An 11,571-nucleotide genomic window follows, 5' to 3' on the forward strand; every position below is an offset into this window, starting at 1 on the left:
GGCCGTGGTATCTATCGCATGAAGATTTTCAATCCCGGTCACAAATTGGTGCCAGGGGGGTGTATAATGTGCTGTATCGTGCCTGACAAGGCTGCCAACCGGGGACGCGCCGCTCCTGCAGCTGCCACGGGCCACGGTTACCCGCCCTGTTGCGCCAAACCTTTGTCCTTGTGCTACTCGGTACGCTGAGAGGAGACCCTGAGGAGACTTACGATGTGTCAGGGGGTGCCCAATTCTGCCTTGCCAGGGAAAGAACCAATCAGCTGGATTCTGTCTGTCCCTGCATGAGGCGCAGCTTCTCCGGGCGCCCGCCTGTTCGGGACCCGTCCGTCCTTCTCCCAGCCTCATTACCATTGTGAAATTTCCACCTTTCTTCCCTCTTCTGCTGGGACATCAGGAACATCCGACGCTGGTGAAACATTTTACTCATTTACGGCATATCTGTCATGTCGTTCGTGGGCATCTCTCCGTCTGATATCGTCAATGGCGTTCATGCGGCCAAAACGATTATTGAAGCACTGAGAGACAACAATGGCTCGGACGAAAAAGTGGTCGCCGCATCAACGGGAATCGATCACCACCTGGAATCCATCCAAAATTTCGAGAATGTTTTGAACAACTTGCCGCAGGAGAGCGCCGCCTCAAAAACCCAAGTTCAAAGCCGAGTCATGAGCCTCCGAACAATTGAGGAAGCCCGAAAATCTCAACTCGCGAAATACAAAGATTCGTTGACAAACAGGACCGGCTGCAAGGCAAAAGTCAGACGGGTCTATCGCCAGCTTGCATGGCCTTTCGGTGGTGAGAAAGACTTCGCGGATGCCACTGCGCGAGTAGCATCTGCTTCCGATGCGGTGCACTTGGACGCCGTCGTGTGAGATACCCGCCCTTTTCGTGCAAAGGCTGTGCTAATTCGTTCTAATCACAAGTCTCACTGGGGAATGTATACAAGCAAAGGTTGACAAGGTGGAAGGCCTGATATTGCACAAGCTCGATTCAATCGCGGAGACCATTCAAGCCGCTCAAATGCAATCCACTGAGTGCGCCCGTCAGATCCAGGACACGGTTTCTCTATCTCAAAACTGTCTCTCCAATCTGATCCCAAATATGCAGCATGCTTTAATGAGAACCCCCAGCCAGCGCCCAGGAGTGGCCGATGCTCGCAGGGAGGAACCCGGGGAGACAAGCGAGCAACCAAATCTTCTGGATACATACATCAAGTCCCATGGAGCAGTACCATTGTCTAGGGAGCGTGCACAGCCTATTCCCGAAAACTTCTCGGAGCTACCTGAACATCTCATTATGCCTCTCTTGCTTGCGGTCTTGGGTCGTCTCACCACACGACAGCGGCTGGAAAATGTGGTTCAAGACTTTATCACTCTAATAAAGAATGACCCGGCGTCTGCAGTTCTGATTGTGTGTCTCCTCATTGCGTTTTCACGCATCACTTTCCGACTGTGTCCGCCCTTGTCCATACTCGGCGCTGACCATGTCATATTCGAAGATCCTCTCGGAGCATCATTGAGACTGCCCTTCACGACCTGCCAACACTCGGTGATATTTTCCAGATTTCTGAGAAGTCGCTTTCAGGAGCATCCATTCCATTTCTTGATCCTACATGGCGGTTACCATCTTAATTTAAATGATAGTCGCGGTCGGCTGGTGACGGTGCAGACTTGGAGCGAAAGTGTGAAGCCAAATACCAAGATCACAATGTCCATACTCGTGGGACTGCAGAATAAGAGATGTATCCGCTGCACTGGATGCTTGGTTTCTCACGGAAATGACCTCTTCTGGTATAGTAACTCCTCCGTCCACTCTCAATGTAGCACCCACGATCTAATAATATACGCCAGTACGGCTTGTTCGCATTGGTGTACCTTGTATTCACCCAAAGTCAAAGATTGCGATGTCCAGGGCCCTTGGGAGGGAGAACAGCATACATACACTGCTCAGATGCCTGATGCGCGCAGTTCGTCGCTGGAAGATGCTTTCAAAATCGTTCGGAATATGCACGCCTTTTTTCTAGAAGACCAGGACATCCAGGAGCAAGAATCTCGGTCGACAGGAAGGATTGAGCCGAATTGCGTGTTTTGGCAATGTTGCGAGTGCACCGAAGGGCCATATACGGCCAGGCTCGTGGGTAGGTGCCACATCTGTGGGCACCATAGGTGTCCGAGCTGTCCAGTTGACGAGGAAATACCGCTGGATGGGTCAGGAAATTGGTTCCGGACTTCGAAGGACCCCCTTTTGGCAACCGTTACCCCCTAATGGAAACCTGGGGGATAGTGTGCAGAAACAGGAAATTACCGCCGTTCGTTTGATAGATATACTTGATCTAGGCATTAACTAAGGCAAGCTTGTAGGATGCTGATTGATCAGGCAGGGTTCGAATTAGTCTACTAACGAAAATCGGCAGGCAAGTCAGTACCAGACGAGGCGTCTTTAGTATATACTTCCCGTCGAGCCGTATACGAGAAGCTTGAGCGGCTCAGGCTCTAGCTCGACGGCCCGGGCCGGAACTCTGAGAAGAGAACAAAGGTTGGTGGGCTACCTACAAGGATTGTACCTCCTCGTATTCGCTAAGTGTGTTCTGTGTACTGGAGTACGTAGCTCCCCCAGCTTTCCTTGCTGCTTCTACTCGCAAGAGCCCTTCCCCGATCTCCCATTCTACGCACCTTCGAGTGATGGCCCTCCAGGCTCCGAGAAAGAGCACCAGCCGATCCTATCAATTGTCCTCTAGATTTATCATTAGATCCCGTGACAGTTGGGATATTTGTCTCATTGCAAGATAATGGACATCATCGTGGTCCCCTACCCCTTATGTCCTGTCATCCGAGTAGTGAACACAGCCAGTCGGAATGCGACTGGCGAGAGCAATGCTGTGCCAGCTCCCTTATCGCAACCTGTTCCGGCTTTTATGGGGCCCGGGAAGGGTGGACGGTCTGCTTGCGTATCGCAATGTGTGAGGTATGAATGGAGGTCGTCCACCATCATTCAGATTCCTTGCATATACCGCCGGTGCTTGCGTCGATGACGGACAGATTCGTGCTCGAACTCTAGGTCGTGCAGTCCACGAGGGTCTGGCCTTGACGGCGACTCCGGCGGCCATTGCACTGATCTCGGAAGTTGCACGATCTCCACCACTGTTCCGAACTGAGCCCTTTTTGACGGACAACAATGGTCGAGTCTCTTGATAAAGAGAATCTTGCTCTGGAGTGGAAGTCCCATCGGTCACCCGGGGCCAAGTTCAAACAGCACCTTCGTCGGCATTGGCAGTGGTGGCGATGTCGAGAGCAGCAGGTGGCTGGTGGGGTGAGTTGGATTGGCACAGGCTGTCCAGGCTCGCAAGCACCCCTGGATCTTGACCTCTATGGTCCTTCCCACAAGTTTCCAGTTACTCTTCATCCCCCTGCTTCGCTGGCTGAGGGGCTAGTGAGGCTGTCCTGCCTGGCTCTCTGGTTTCTGACCGATGACCGTGTACCTTCCCACGTGTAAACACGGGGGTATTCATGGTATTGTGAGGGGAGTTACTTACACGTCGTACAGCGAATGAATCTCCTTGTTCTTCATATCTTTCCGGACTTCCACCAAGAGCGATTCCAGCTCAGGTTGAGTCCATCCGAGCACGTTCAAGAACAGTCTCAGGCTGACGGCTTGTAGGCCTTCAAAGATCTGAGTCCAATTGAACAGGCCCATCCTCTTCATTCTCTGGCCTTTGGCCCAAGGACCAATAGGTACGGGGACCTTGAAAACCTGGACGTTAGTGAAGCCCGCATCTCTCACCCACTGCTCGAGATGCATGCCCACGCGCAATGTGCGTCCAACTTTCCCGGCTGCCTCCATGCAGAGCACGAGCCAGCGTCGGAAAGCATGCTTCTCCGTCAACGACCCGTCTTGGGAATAGTAGTTGATGTCAAAATCCTGGAACTCGACCCAGCCACCCGGGTTAAGATTGTCGTAGCATTGGCGCATTAGCTTTGGCCAGTCCGAGATCGACCCGACCATGTATCGGCAGTGGATGTAGTCTGCCTGCTTACTGTACGTCCACTGGTCCTCGACGTCGTCAATCTCGAACTGCACATTCGGCGGCACGAACTCGGACATGGTGGGACTGATATCGACGCCAACCACCACGGCCGAGGGATAGGCCTCTGCGAACTCGATGGCCCAGGCCCCGGTGCCGGCGCCGAGGTCGAGCACACGGCCAGGCTCGGGCTTGAGCGGTGCAAGATGGAGTCGGTCCTCGTTGATGATTGCAAAGAGGGCATGGGCTATATCGAGACGGTCCAGCTCGGCCTGAAAGGTCACCCGCTTGAGTATTAAGCACCAAGAGACTTGAAGGGGGAAGGGTTGGTTGTTAGCGCACCTCGTCGTTTGGCCGATGGTACGTTCCATCCTTGTAGGCATGGTATCGTCTCCCGTACTGCTCTCGATTTTGTAAGATGCTGGAACGAACTGACGCGGTTGTCTCGCCGTCGTCCCTACGGAGAGGGAGGGGGAATATGTCAGGGCCCGGTCTACCATATCAATCGCCCGAAGGGCTGGATTGGACACTCACAACTCGGAGATTCCTTCATCCTCATCTAAGGCAACCCGCGCGGCCTCACCACCGGACATATTGACCCCCGGTTCTCAAGGCTTATCGACGCGAAGTTTGACAGTTTGTCCTGCCTGAGCACATCTACGAGTTCTCGGGTACTTGAGACGTGGCGCAACCGGCACGTCAAATATTCACCTGCTCGCCTCCTGTCGCCTCTCAGCTGTATCCGCTCGCTCCCCTTGGCGCGAGCAGGGATTTTTCAGGCCGAGTACCTAAGCACTCGGTACGGAATGACTCCATCTCCTCAGATACAATCTCAGCGCGTGATAGGCGAGCAACGCGCAAAAAGAAATACGACTGTGGAGTCGCCCGCAGTATTAGCGGCGCGCGAGATTCAGCGCCCATTGCTTCCCGCGGGCCTCGGACCTTTTGGTGTGTCTTAGAAATGGTGAATAGGATCCATCCACGTTGGAAATCTCGTCATCTTGAGCTCCAAGCTCTACGCTATGGGGTTACGAGGCACCTTGGTGCGAACTACGGGCATGCACGAGGACGCATTCGGACTCGCAGGGAAACAAGGTGCACGGCGGGACGATACGCTGCGGTCCTCGGTAGGCGTTGAGCCACCATCAAGCCACCCGAGATCTGTTCCGTGTCCAACAAAATCGCACAAAAGCACCCTTAGCCGGGTAAACATCCATGATGAGATGATGATATGAATATTATCGTTGCGGTGCGTGGTCGAGCTGCAAGAACCACGACTGTCCCTAAGTAGTGTTTGTCAGATCTTTAATTGCCCCCCCGTTCCGCCCCCTGTTTTTGCGAACAATATTGGGTAGAGCGCCCACCAACCCCCAAACAACCAGAACGGGCCAAAAAAAAAAAAAAAAAAAAAAACCCCCAAAGACAATGGCTTCTGGAACACCACAGCCGTTCAATGTCATTGTGATAGGTGCCGGTATGTACGCAGATACATCTCTTACATATTACACTCGAATGACGTTCCCGTCGCTGTGCTGTTCCGCCAGGCTCAACTAATGGTTTCCCTGAGGATCTACCGGGCTGCTCCTGGCACAGGGCCTGAAACAGGTATGTGTTGGCACCGACCCCTCCCGTTTCCCTTAATACCGTGGGATGCTTTTCACAACCCCCAGAGCCAACAATTGGTCTACTGTAGAATGGCATCCCGTGTACCGTGTATGAGCGAGAAGACCACACCACCTATCAGAACCGGTCGCGCGAGTGGGGCATGACCTTGCACTGGGGCGCCGAGTATCTGTCCAAGTGCATCCCTCCGGACCTGGTGGCCAGCATCAACGACAACATCTGCTGCGACCCGTTCTTCAAGGGCAAACTCACGTCGCTGCCCATATACAATGGCGCGACCGGTGACAAGCTCTTTGAGATGGAAGGCATGGACCCAAGACGGGTATCACGGAAGAAGCTGAGGACTTTCTTGAGCCAGGGGATCGACGTACAGGTATGTAGGGCTCTGCAAAACTTACTTTATTTCATTCATTGTTGGTATCCTGACGCGCACTAACCGGGTGACACAGTATGGTAAGAGGTTGGCGTCCGTCACAGTCGACGCAGATGCAGGTGATGCCGTGACGGCCGTCTTCGAAGACGGCACAAGTGCATCCGGTTCTCTCCTGGTGGGCTGCGACGGAGCTCATTCGACGGTGCGCAGGTTCCTCGTCGGCGAGGAGCTGGCCAAGGAGGAAATAATGGACATCCAAATGTTCAACGTCAGCTGCACGTTCCCCCCAGAGATCGCCGAGTACTTGCGCTCGATCCACCCGATCTTCAAGCACAGCTACCATCCGGACAACTTCACCTGGTGGAACTCGATCCAGGACGTGGCCGACCCGGACAAGCCCGAGACGTGGCTTTTTCAGAACCTGCTCTCGTGGCCGGGGTCCCCAAGGCCCGAAGACCTGCCCGACCAGGCGTCCCGCCTACAGTTCTGGCGCGACAGAGTCTCCCGCTACGCCGAACCGTGGGCCACCATCGGCAAGCACCTGCCCGACGACCTGGCCTTCCCGACAGACCGCACCGTCGTGTGGAAGCCCGACATGGACTGGTCTTCGTCGCCGCTCTGGCCGAGGGTGACGCTCGCGGGTGACGCCGCGCACGCGATCCCGCCGTTTCGGGGCCAGGGGCTGAACAACGCGCTGCAGGACGCGGCGAAGCTGATCGACGAGCTCAGCGCGGTCCCCCCCGGGAGCAAGACTCTGAGCGAAGCGGTCGCCGAGTACGAAAAGGAGATGAAGGAACGCGCGCTCTTGGAGATGAAGGTCTCCGTCCTCCAGGCCGAGACGGTACACAATTGGGCCAGGCTGATGGAGGCGCCCTTCATCAAGCACGGGATGAACAAGTACCAGGAGGAAAAGCAGGAACAGGAGGAGGAGAAGAAGAAGAAAAAACAGGAGGCAAACTAAGAATTAATTGTGCTGGACCGTGGCGGTCTGTTCTTTTCGTGATTGCGCTCCATACACGGTCTGAAGGTTCTGGATCGCGGAGGAAGCCCGGGACTTTGATGCATGGTTGGCCAGGCTCAAGGGAAGCAAACAAGCATGTTGGCGGCCCACGAGAGGATGGAGAGTGCCGACTCCCATGCCTGATACCCCCCCTCGCGTCGCCACTGTGGCTTGCTTGATATACATCCCTCTTACGGTTCGATCTACATATATAGCTGTCCTTGCAGACACCCCTCCTTCCTCCTTTGGCCCCTTGCATATTGATCATAAACGTTTCCCGGCGGTGTCAAATCAAACGCTCGCTTTCTCACCGTACAGAATCTCATCGACGTACTCCGCAATGGCCAACGCGCTAGTCAAGCCAGGCGACTCGATACCCAAGAGATTCACAAACCCCGTGAAGCCTTCTTCTTCCTTGATGTAGAAGTCGGCGAAGCCCCGTCCGTCCTTGCCGTACGTGCCGCTCGTGCGGCCTAACTTGGGCCGGATGCCGCAGTAGTCGAGATCTATGGCCGCTGGGTCGATGGTGGGCAGGTACGTCTTGATCACCTCGATGGCGGCCGCCAGACGGGCGGGGTTTGGAGTCAGGTCGTTTGGGGAGGTGACCCATTCGACGTCCGGGCCGAATCGGATCCGGCCTGCCATGTCGAGGGTTAGATGTGTGCCCAGCCCGCCTAGTCCCGGGACGGGGGCAGGGTAGAGTAGGGTTTTGGGCCTGGGGTGTGAGGCCGAGTAGCTGAAGTAGCTCCCCTTGGCAAAGTAGGCCTGCCTATGCCGCTCCGCGGGGAGGAGCATGTTGGAGACCTCGACGGCGGCGAGGCCTGCGCAGTTGATAAGTGTTTCGGCTGTGATGGTGTCTTGCCCGCCCGCGCCGTCACGGGAGCGCGTTGTGATGGCATATCCCGATCCTGCCGCGCTTTTCTTCCCATTGGAGGAGGAAAGCGGCTCGATCTTCTCAACGACGGTGTGCAGCACCTGGTCGCCGCCCCGCTCGTCAAAAGATCCCTCTAGATAGGCCATGAGGGCGTGCGAGTCGACGATGCCCGTCGTGGGGGACTCCAGCACGCCGGCCCCGGCGCGGACATCGGGCTCTTGGGTCGTGATCTCGCTGCGCGGAAGAAACTGCGTGGGCACGTCGATGGACCGCGTAAACTCGTGCAGGGCCTCGAGCTCGGCGAATTGCACCGCGTCCTGGGCGATGATCCACTTCTTGGTGCGCAGGAAGGGGATGCCCTGTGCCTCGCACAGCGCGTACAGCATCTGTCGCCCACGGATGCAGAGTTTTGTCTTCAGCGTGTCCGGCCCGTAGTAAAGCCCGGCGTGGATGACCTCGGAGTTGCGGCTGCTCGTCTCGGTGCCCACGGCGCCGTGTCGTTCGATCAGGATGGTCGAAGTGCCCGTCCTGGCGGCCAGTTGACGGGCGACGGCGAGTCCGACTGCTCCCGCGCCGATGACCTGCAGTGGTGGGGGGAAAAGATCTCGATCAGCATCTGCACTGTTGGCAATGCCGCATAGGTAACACGTACAGCATGAGTAAAGTCCACGCTTCGCGCTCTGGTCATTGAGAATGCCCTTGTCTTAAATGCTCCGCGAGAGAGGATCCTGGCCGCCGTGCGAGGAAACGGCGTCACCATGGCTGCTGGTCTTTGATATCAAAATTAGATGACCTCTCGTGCTCTTCAATTTCCGTCAGCATGGATACTGATTAAGTAGATGTCGCCGGAAAGCAGCCCGGGGATTCACCGGAGACCATACGCCGACAGTGGCCAACAAGCTTCCTCACTCTAGCATTTCCTCAGTATTGACATCGGCGAGTCCTCTGGGCTGCTATCCCGCTCAGTTGGAGTTGATGTAGGCGTATCGATGGCAAGGGTGAGCGTTACGAGGAGCTTGTCGAGCCCTGGCCCTAGACTGTCGAAAGAGGAGAGGAGAGATTGGGTTCAATACTATGTTTCCAGTCGGCTAAGACAGAGCAATGATGATGTACAGGTATCCCGACCGACACTGTGTTGAATGTCACATTGTACGTAGTACAGAGTGGGTTGGAACGACGGCGTCAACAACCCAGGACAAGAAAAAGGAGAAATAGCCCAGACGATAAGCGAGATGATGCGGAATTGATATCCGAGGACAATGCAATTGCCGAAACTTATTCCCTCGTATTATATTACCCTCTTCTTTCCATTTGCCTGTCGACTTCTATATATCAAGAAGGCCCCTGATGCGTAGACCGAACTGGGAATACATACAAGGCTCTTCTCTTACGTCCATCAATGCGTCTCTGTACAAACTCATATCCGGGGTATATGCATACATCCGTCTTCAACTGCTATTAAGAAAGAATGGAGGCTATCCAAGCTCACTCACATTCCTGGCTAACTATGTACAACCACCCATACTGTTCTTTTACGTGCAAATCCCCCGTACACTCTAATTGGGGCCTAGGAACCCCATTATTCAAAATCGCCGCCTCGACGTCTGCGCCGAAACGCGATTCGATACCTCCCAAAGGGCCACTGCAACGTGGCCGTGCCCGATACAACTGGTCGTGCGACACCGCCGGCTGAGTATGTACATTCCCGACGTAGATCTGGCCCGAGCAACAAAGTCTATCGCTGAAACGCAAAATGTTATCCACAAACAGACACTCTATGGTCGCTCAGAGAAGACCAGCTTGCAATGATCCTGCCATAAATGTAAGCAACATGTACATTCCGTAAGTAGCGTTGGACTCACCTGAGGGAAAATGGTGGCAAAAACCTCAATATCCTCACTGATGGGCGTAGGCTCATGCACCCAATCCAACAGGATGCTGGCTTTCCCGATCATTGCCATTAGGTTCAGCTGAGCGTATGTCTGTCCGAGACAATAATGGGGCCCGGTGCCAAAGACCAGCCAATTCTTGACCTGCTTGTCGGCATCCCCGGTAATCCATCGCTCCGGCTCGAAACTGTCCGGGTTGGGGTATGCTTCAGGATCATGGGTCGCCGGCCAAATCGAGGGAATGATCATGGATCCCTTCTTCAAGGTGTAGCCTTCAGTCACGGGAAAATCCTTCTTAGCCACGTACGGCACCAAAATGACTGGAGGGCGATATCGCAACGTTTCTTTGACCACCGCTCTGGTCCAAACCATCGATTCCAGCATATCCATGTCGAACGGCTTATTGCGGTCGCCGCCTCGAAGCTTGAGATTTTCCTCCCTGACCTTGTCGAGGATCTCTGGTCGATCAGCCATAATCTGGAACAGCCAAGTGCAGGCGCTAGAGGTTGCATCTTGCGACGCAAACAGGAAAGTGAAGACGGTCTGGGCAATTTCGAAATCGGTAAAGTCTCGAAGTAGTTGAGGTGGCTTCTCGGACTCGTCGACTTTCTCGCCTCGCTCTACCCGCTCTCGATACTTTGCTGAATCCTGTATCTGCTTGACCCACGCATCCATTATGCATGTGATGCTGCCGCCCGCGGCCATTCGCACCTTGGATTTGGCCGCACACTTTGCGAATTCGTCCAGCACCACGTCGGCCGCCTTCTTGCCGTACCAGGTCTTTGTGAATGGAATGATGATAGGAAAGTTGACCAGCTCCAGTGCGGCGGTAATCAAGTAGTAATCGTGGGCAATCTTCTTGACCACTTTGTCGTTCATGTAATGTCCAACGAAGGTTCTGCACGACACGGCGCACATGAGCTCTCGGAACACGGGCATCCAGGGCTGGGCTTTCATATTGTTTTCCTTGGACATTTCAAGAAAGGTCTTGAAGTACTTGCTGTAGACCTCCTCTTGGCCAGGCAGATACATTTCCAACGCCTGGCGTGTGAATAGGCCGTTCAATCCCTTGCGATACTCGACGTGGGCTTTTCCATCCAGGAAGACCCAGTTGGTGGGACGAAGGAGTTTCGGAGCGACATCGACGACGGTGGGTTTGACGAAGCCCGGGGAGTTGAAGACTTTTCGCGCCATATCTCGGGTTCCAGCAATGACAACGAATCTAGAGACCGTGATTAGCACCCGCCTGCAAGTCACTTGACTCGAACACAAATCCTGCGTACTTGTGAAAGACCGACACGCAGCTCAGCTCTGCGCTCTCCCATTTCTCCTTGTACTTTCTAAAGTCGGGGCGCATGGATTCGAGAAAAGGGCCCATGAAGGGCATTTTCCACGCTGGGCCGACGATGCCATGCTTCCGCCATTGGTAGCTACCTGCACAAATCGTCAATTCCCGCGCGAGACCGGGTCTCTCGTGACCGGGCGCTCACATTGATCGTAGGTAGCCAATAGTAAGACAATCGTCAAGAGGACGGTCCAAAGATTGAGCTGCGCCAACACTCTGCCCAATACGCCCGAGGCATGGGCGGCCTGAAGCTTCAGGTCTGCATTGGCGAGAGGAGAGGTAAAGCTTGTGGCATTTGCGAGGACGTCCATGGCGTATTTGGTTGGGGTCAAGGGGGCCGAGGGACCGATCGAATGGGGGCTCTGTGCCTTGCAGAAGGCAGCACGGCGTGACGAGGACGACAACGGCGACGACTGTTCGTTGAAATCCCTCCTCTTCAAACA

General features: G+C 54.8%; 5 protein-coding genes across 5 annotated transcripts; 2 read left to right on the plus strand and 3 right to left on the minus strand.

The window, feature by feature from the left end:
* Positions 1-446: 446 nt before the first annotated feature.
* Positions 447-875, plus strand: A1O5_11780 (uncharacterized protein; the record flags this gene model as incomplete). Its single annotated transcript, XM_007752350.1, has 1 exon — positions 447-875. The coding sequence occupies one exon, from the start codon at positions 447-449 to the stop codon at positions 873-875; it is 429 nt and encodes a 142-aa protein (XP_007750540.1).
* A 2,656-nt stretch (positions 876-3,531) lies between these two features.
* On the minus strand, positions 3,532-4,617 carry A1O5_11781 (uncharacterized protein; the record flags this gene model as incomplete). The annotated part of the gene is made up of 3 exons (XM_007752351.1): positions 3,532-4,296; positions 4,367-4,481; positions 4,559-4,617. The coding sequence occupies 3 exons, from the start codon at positions 4,615-4,617 to the stop codon at positions 3,532-3,534; spliced, it is 939 nt and encodes a 312-aa protein (XP_007750541.1).
* Positions 4,618-5,449: 832 nt separating this feature from the next.
* A1O5_11782 (uncharacterized protein) lies at positions 5,450-6,981 on the plus strand (the record flags this gene model as incomplete). The annotated part of the gene is made up of 4 exons (XM_007752352.1): positions 5,450-5,498; positions 5,592-5,629; positions 5,718-6,020; positions 6,097-6,981. 4 exons carry the CDS (start codon positions 5,450-5,452, stop codon positions 6,979-6,981), a joined length of 1,275 nt encoding a protein of 424 aa, XP_007750542.1.
* A 330-nt stretch (positions 6,982-7,311) lies between these two features.
* On the minus strand, positions 7,312-8,654 carry A1O5_11783 (uncharacterized protein; the record flags this gene model as incomplete). The annotated part of the gene is made up of 2 exons (XM_007752353.1): positions 7,312-8,475; positions 8,547-8,654. 2 exons carry the CDS (start codon positions 8,652-8,654, stop codon positions 7,312-7,314), a joined length of 1,272 nt encoding a protein of 423 aa, XP_007750543.1.
* A 1,015-nt stretch (positions 8,655-9,669) lies between these two features.
* A1O5_11784 (C-22 sterol desaturase) lies at positions 9,670-11,439 on the minus strand (the record flags this gene model as incomplete). The annotated part of the gene is made up of 4 exons (XM_007752354.1): positions 9,670-9,705; positions 9,757-11,005; positions 11,067-11,217; positions 11,274-11,439. 4 exons carry the CDS (start codon positions 11,437-11,439, stop codon positions 9,670-9,672), a joined length of 1,602 nt encoding a protein of 533 aa, XP_007750544.1.
* Positions 11,440-11,571: the final 132 nt, after the last annotated feature.

Source organism: Cladophialophora psammophila (assembly GCF_000585535.1).
Source record: "Cladophialophora psammophila CBS 110553 chromosome Unknown aczJe-supercont1.28, whole genome shotgun sequence".
NCBI classification, from domain to species: Eukaryota; Fungi; Ascomycota; class Eurotiomycetes; order Chaetothyriales; family Herpotrichiellaceae; genus Cladophialophora; species Cladophialophora psammophila.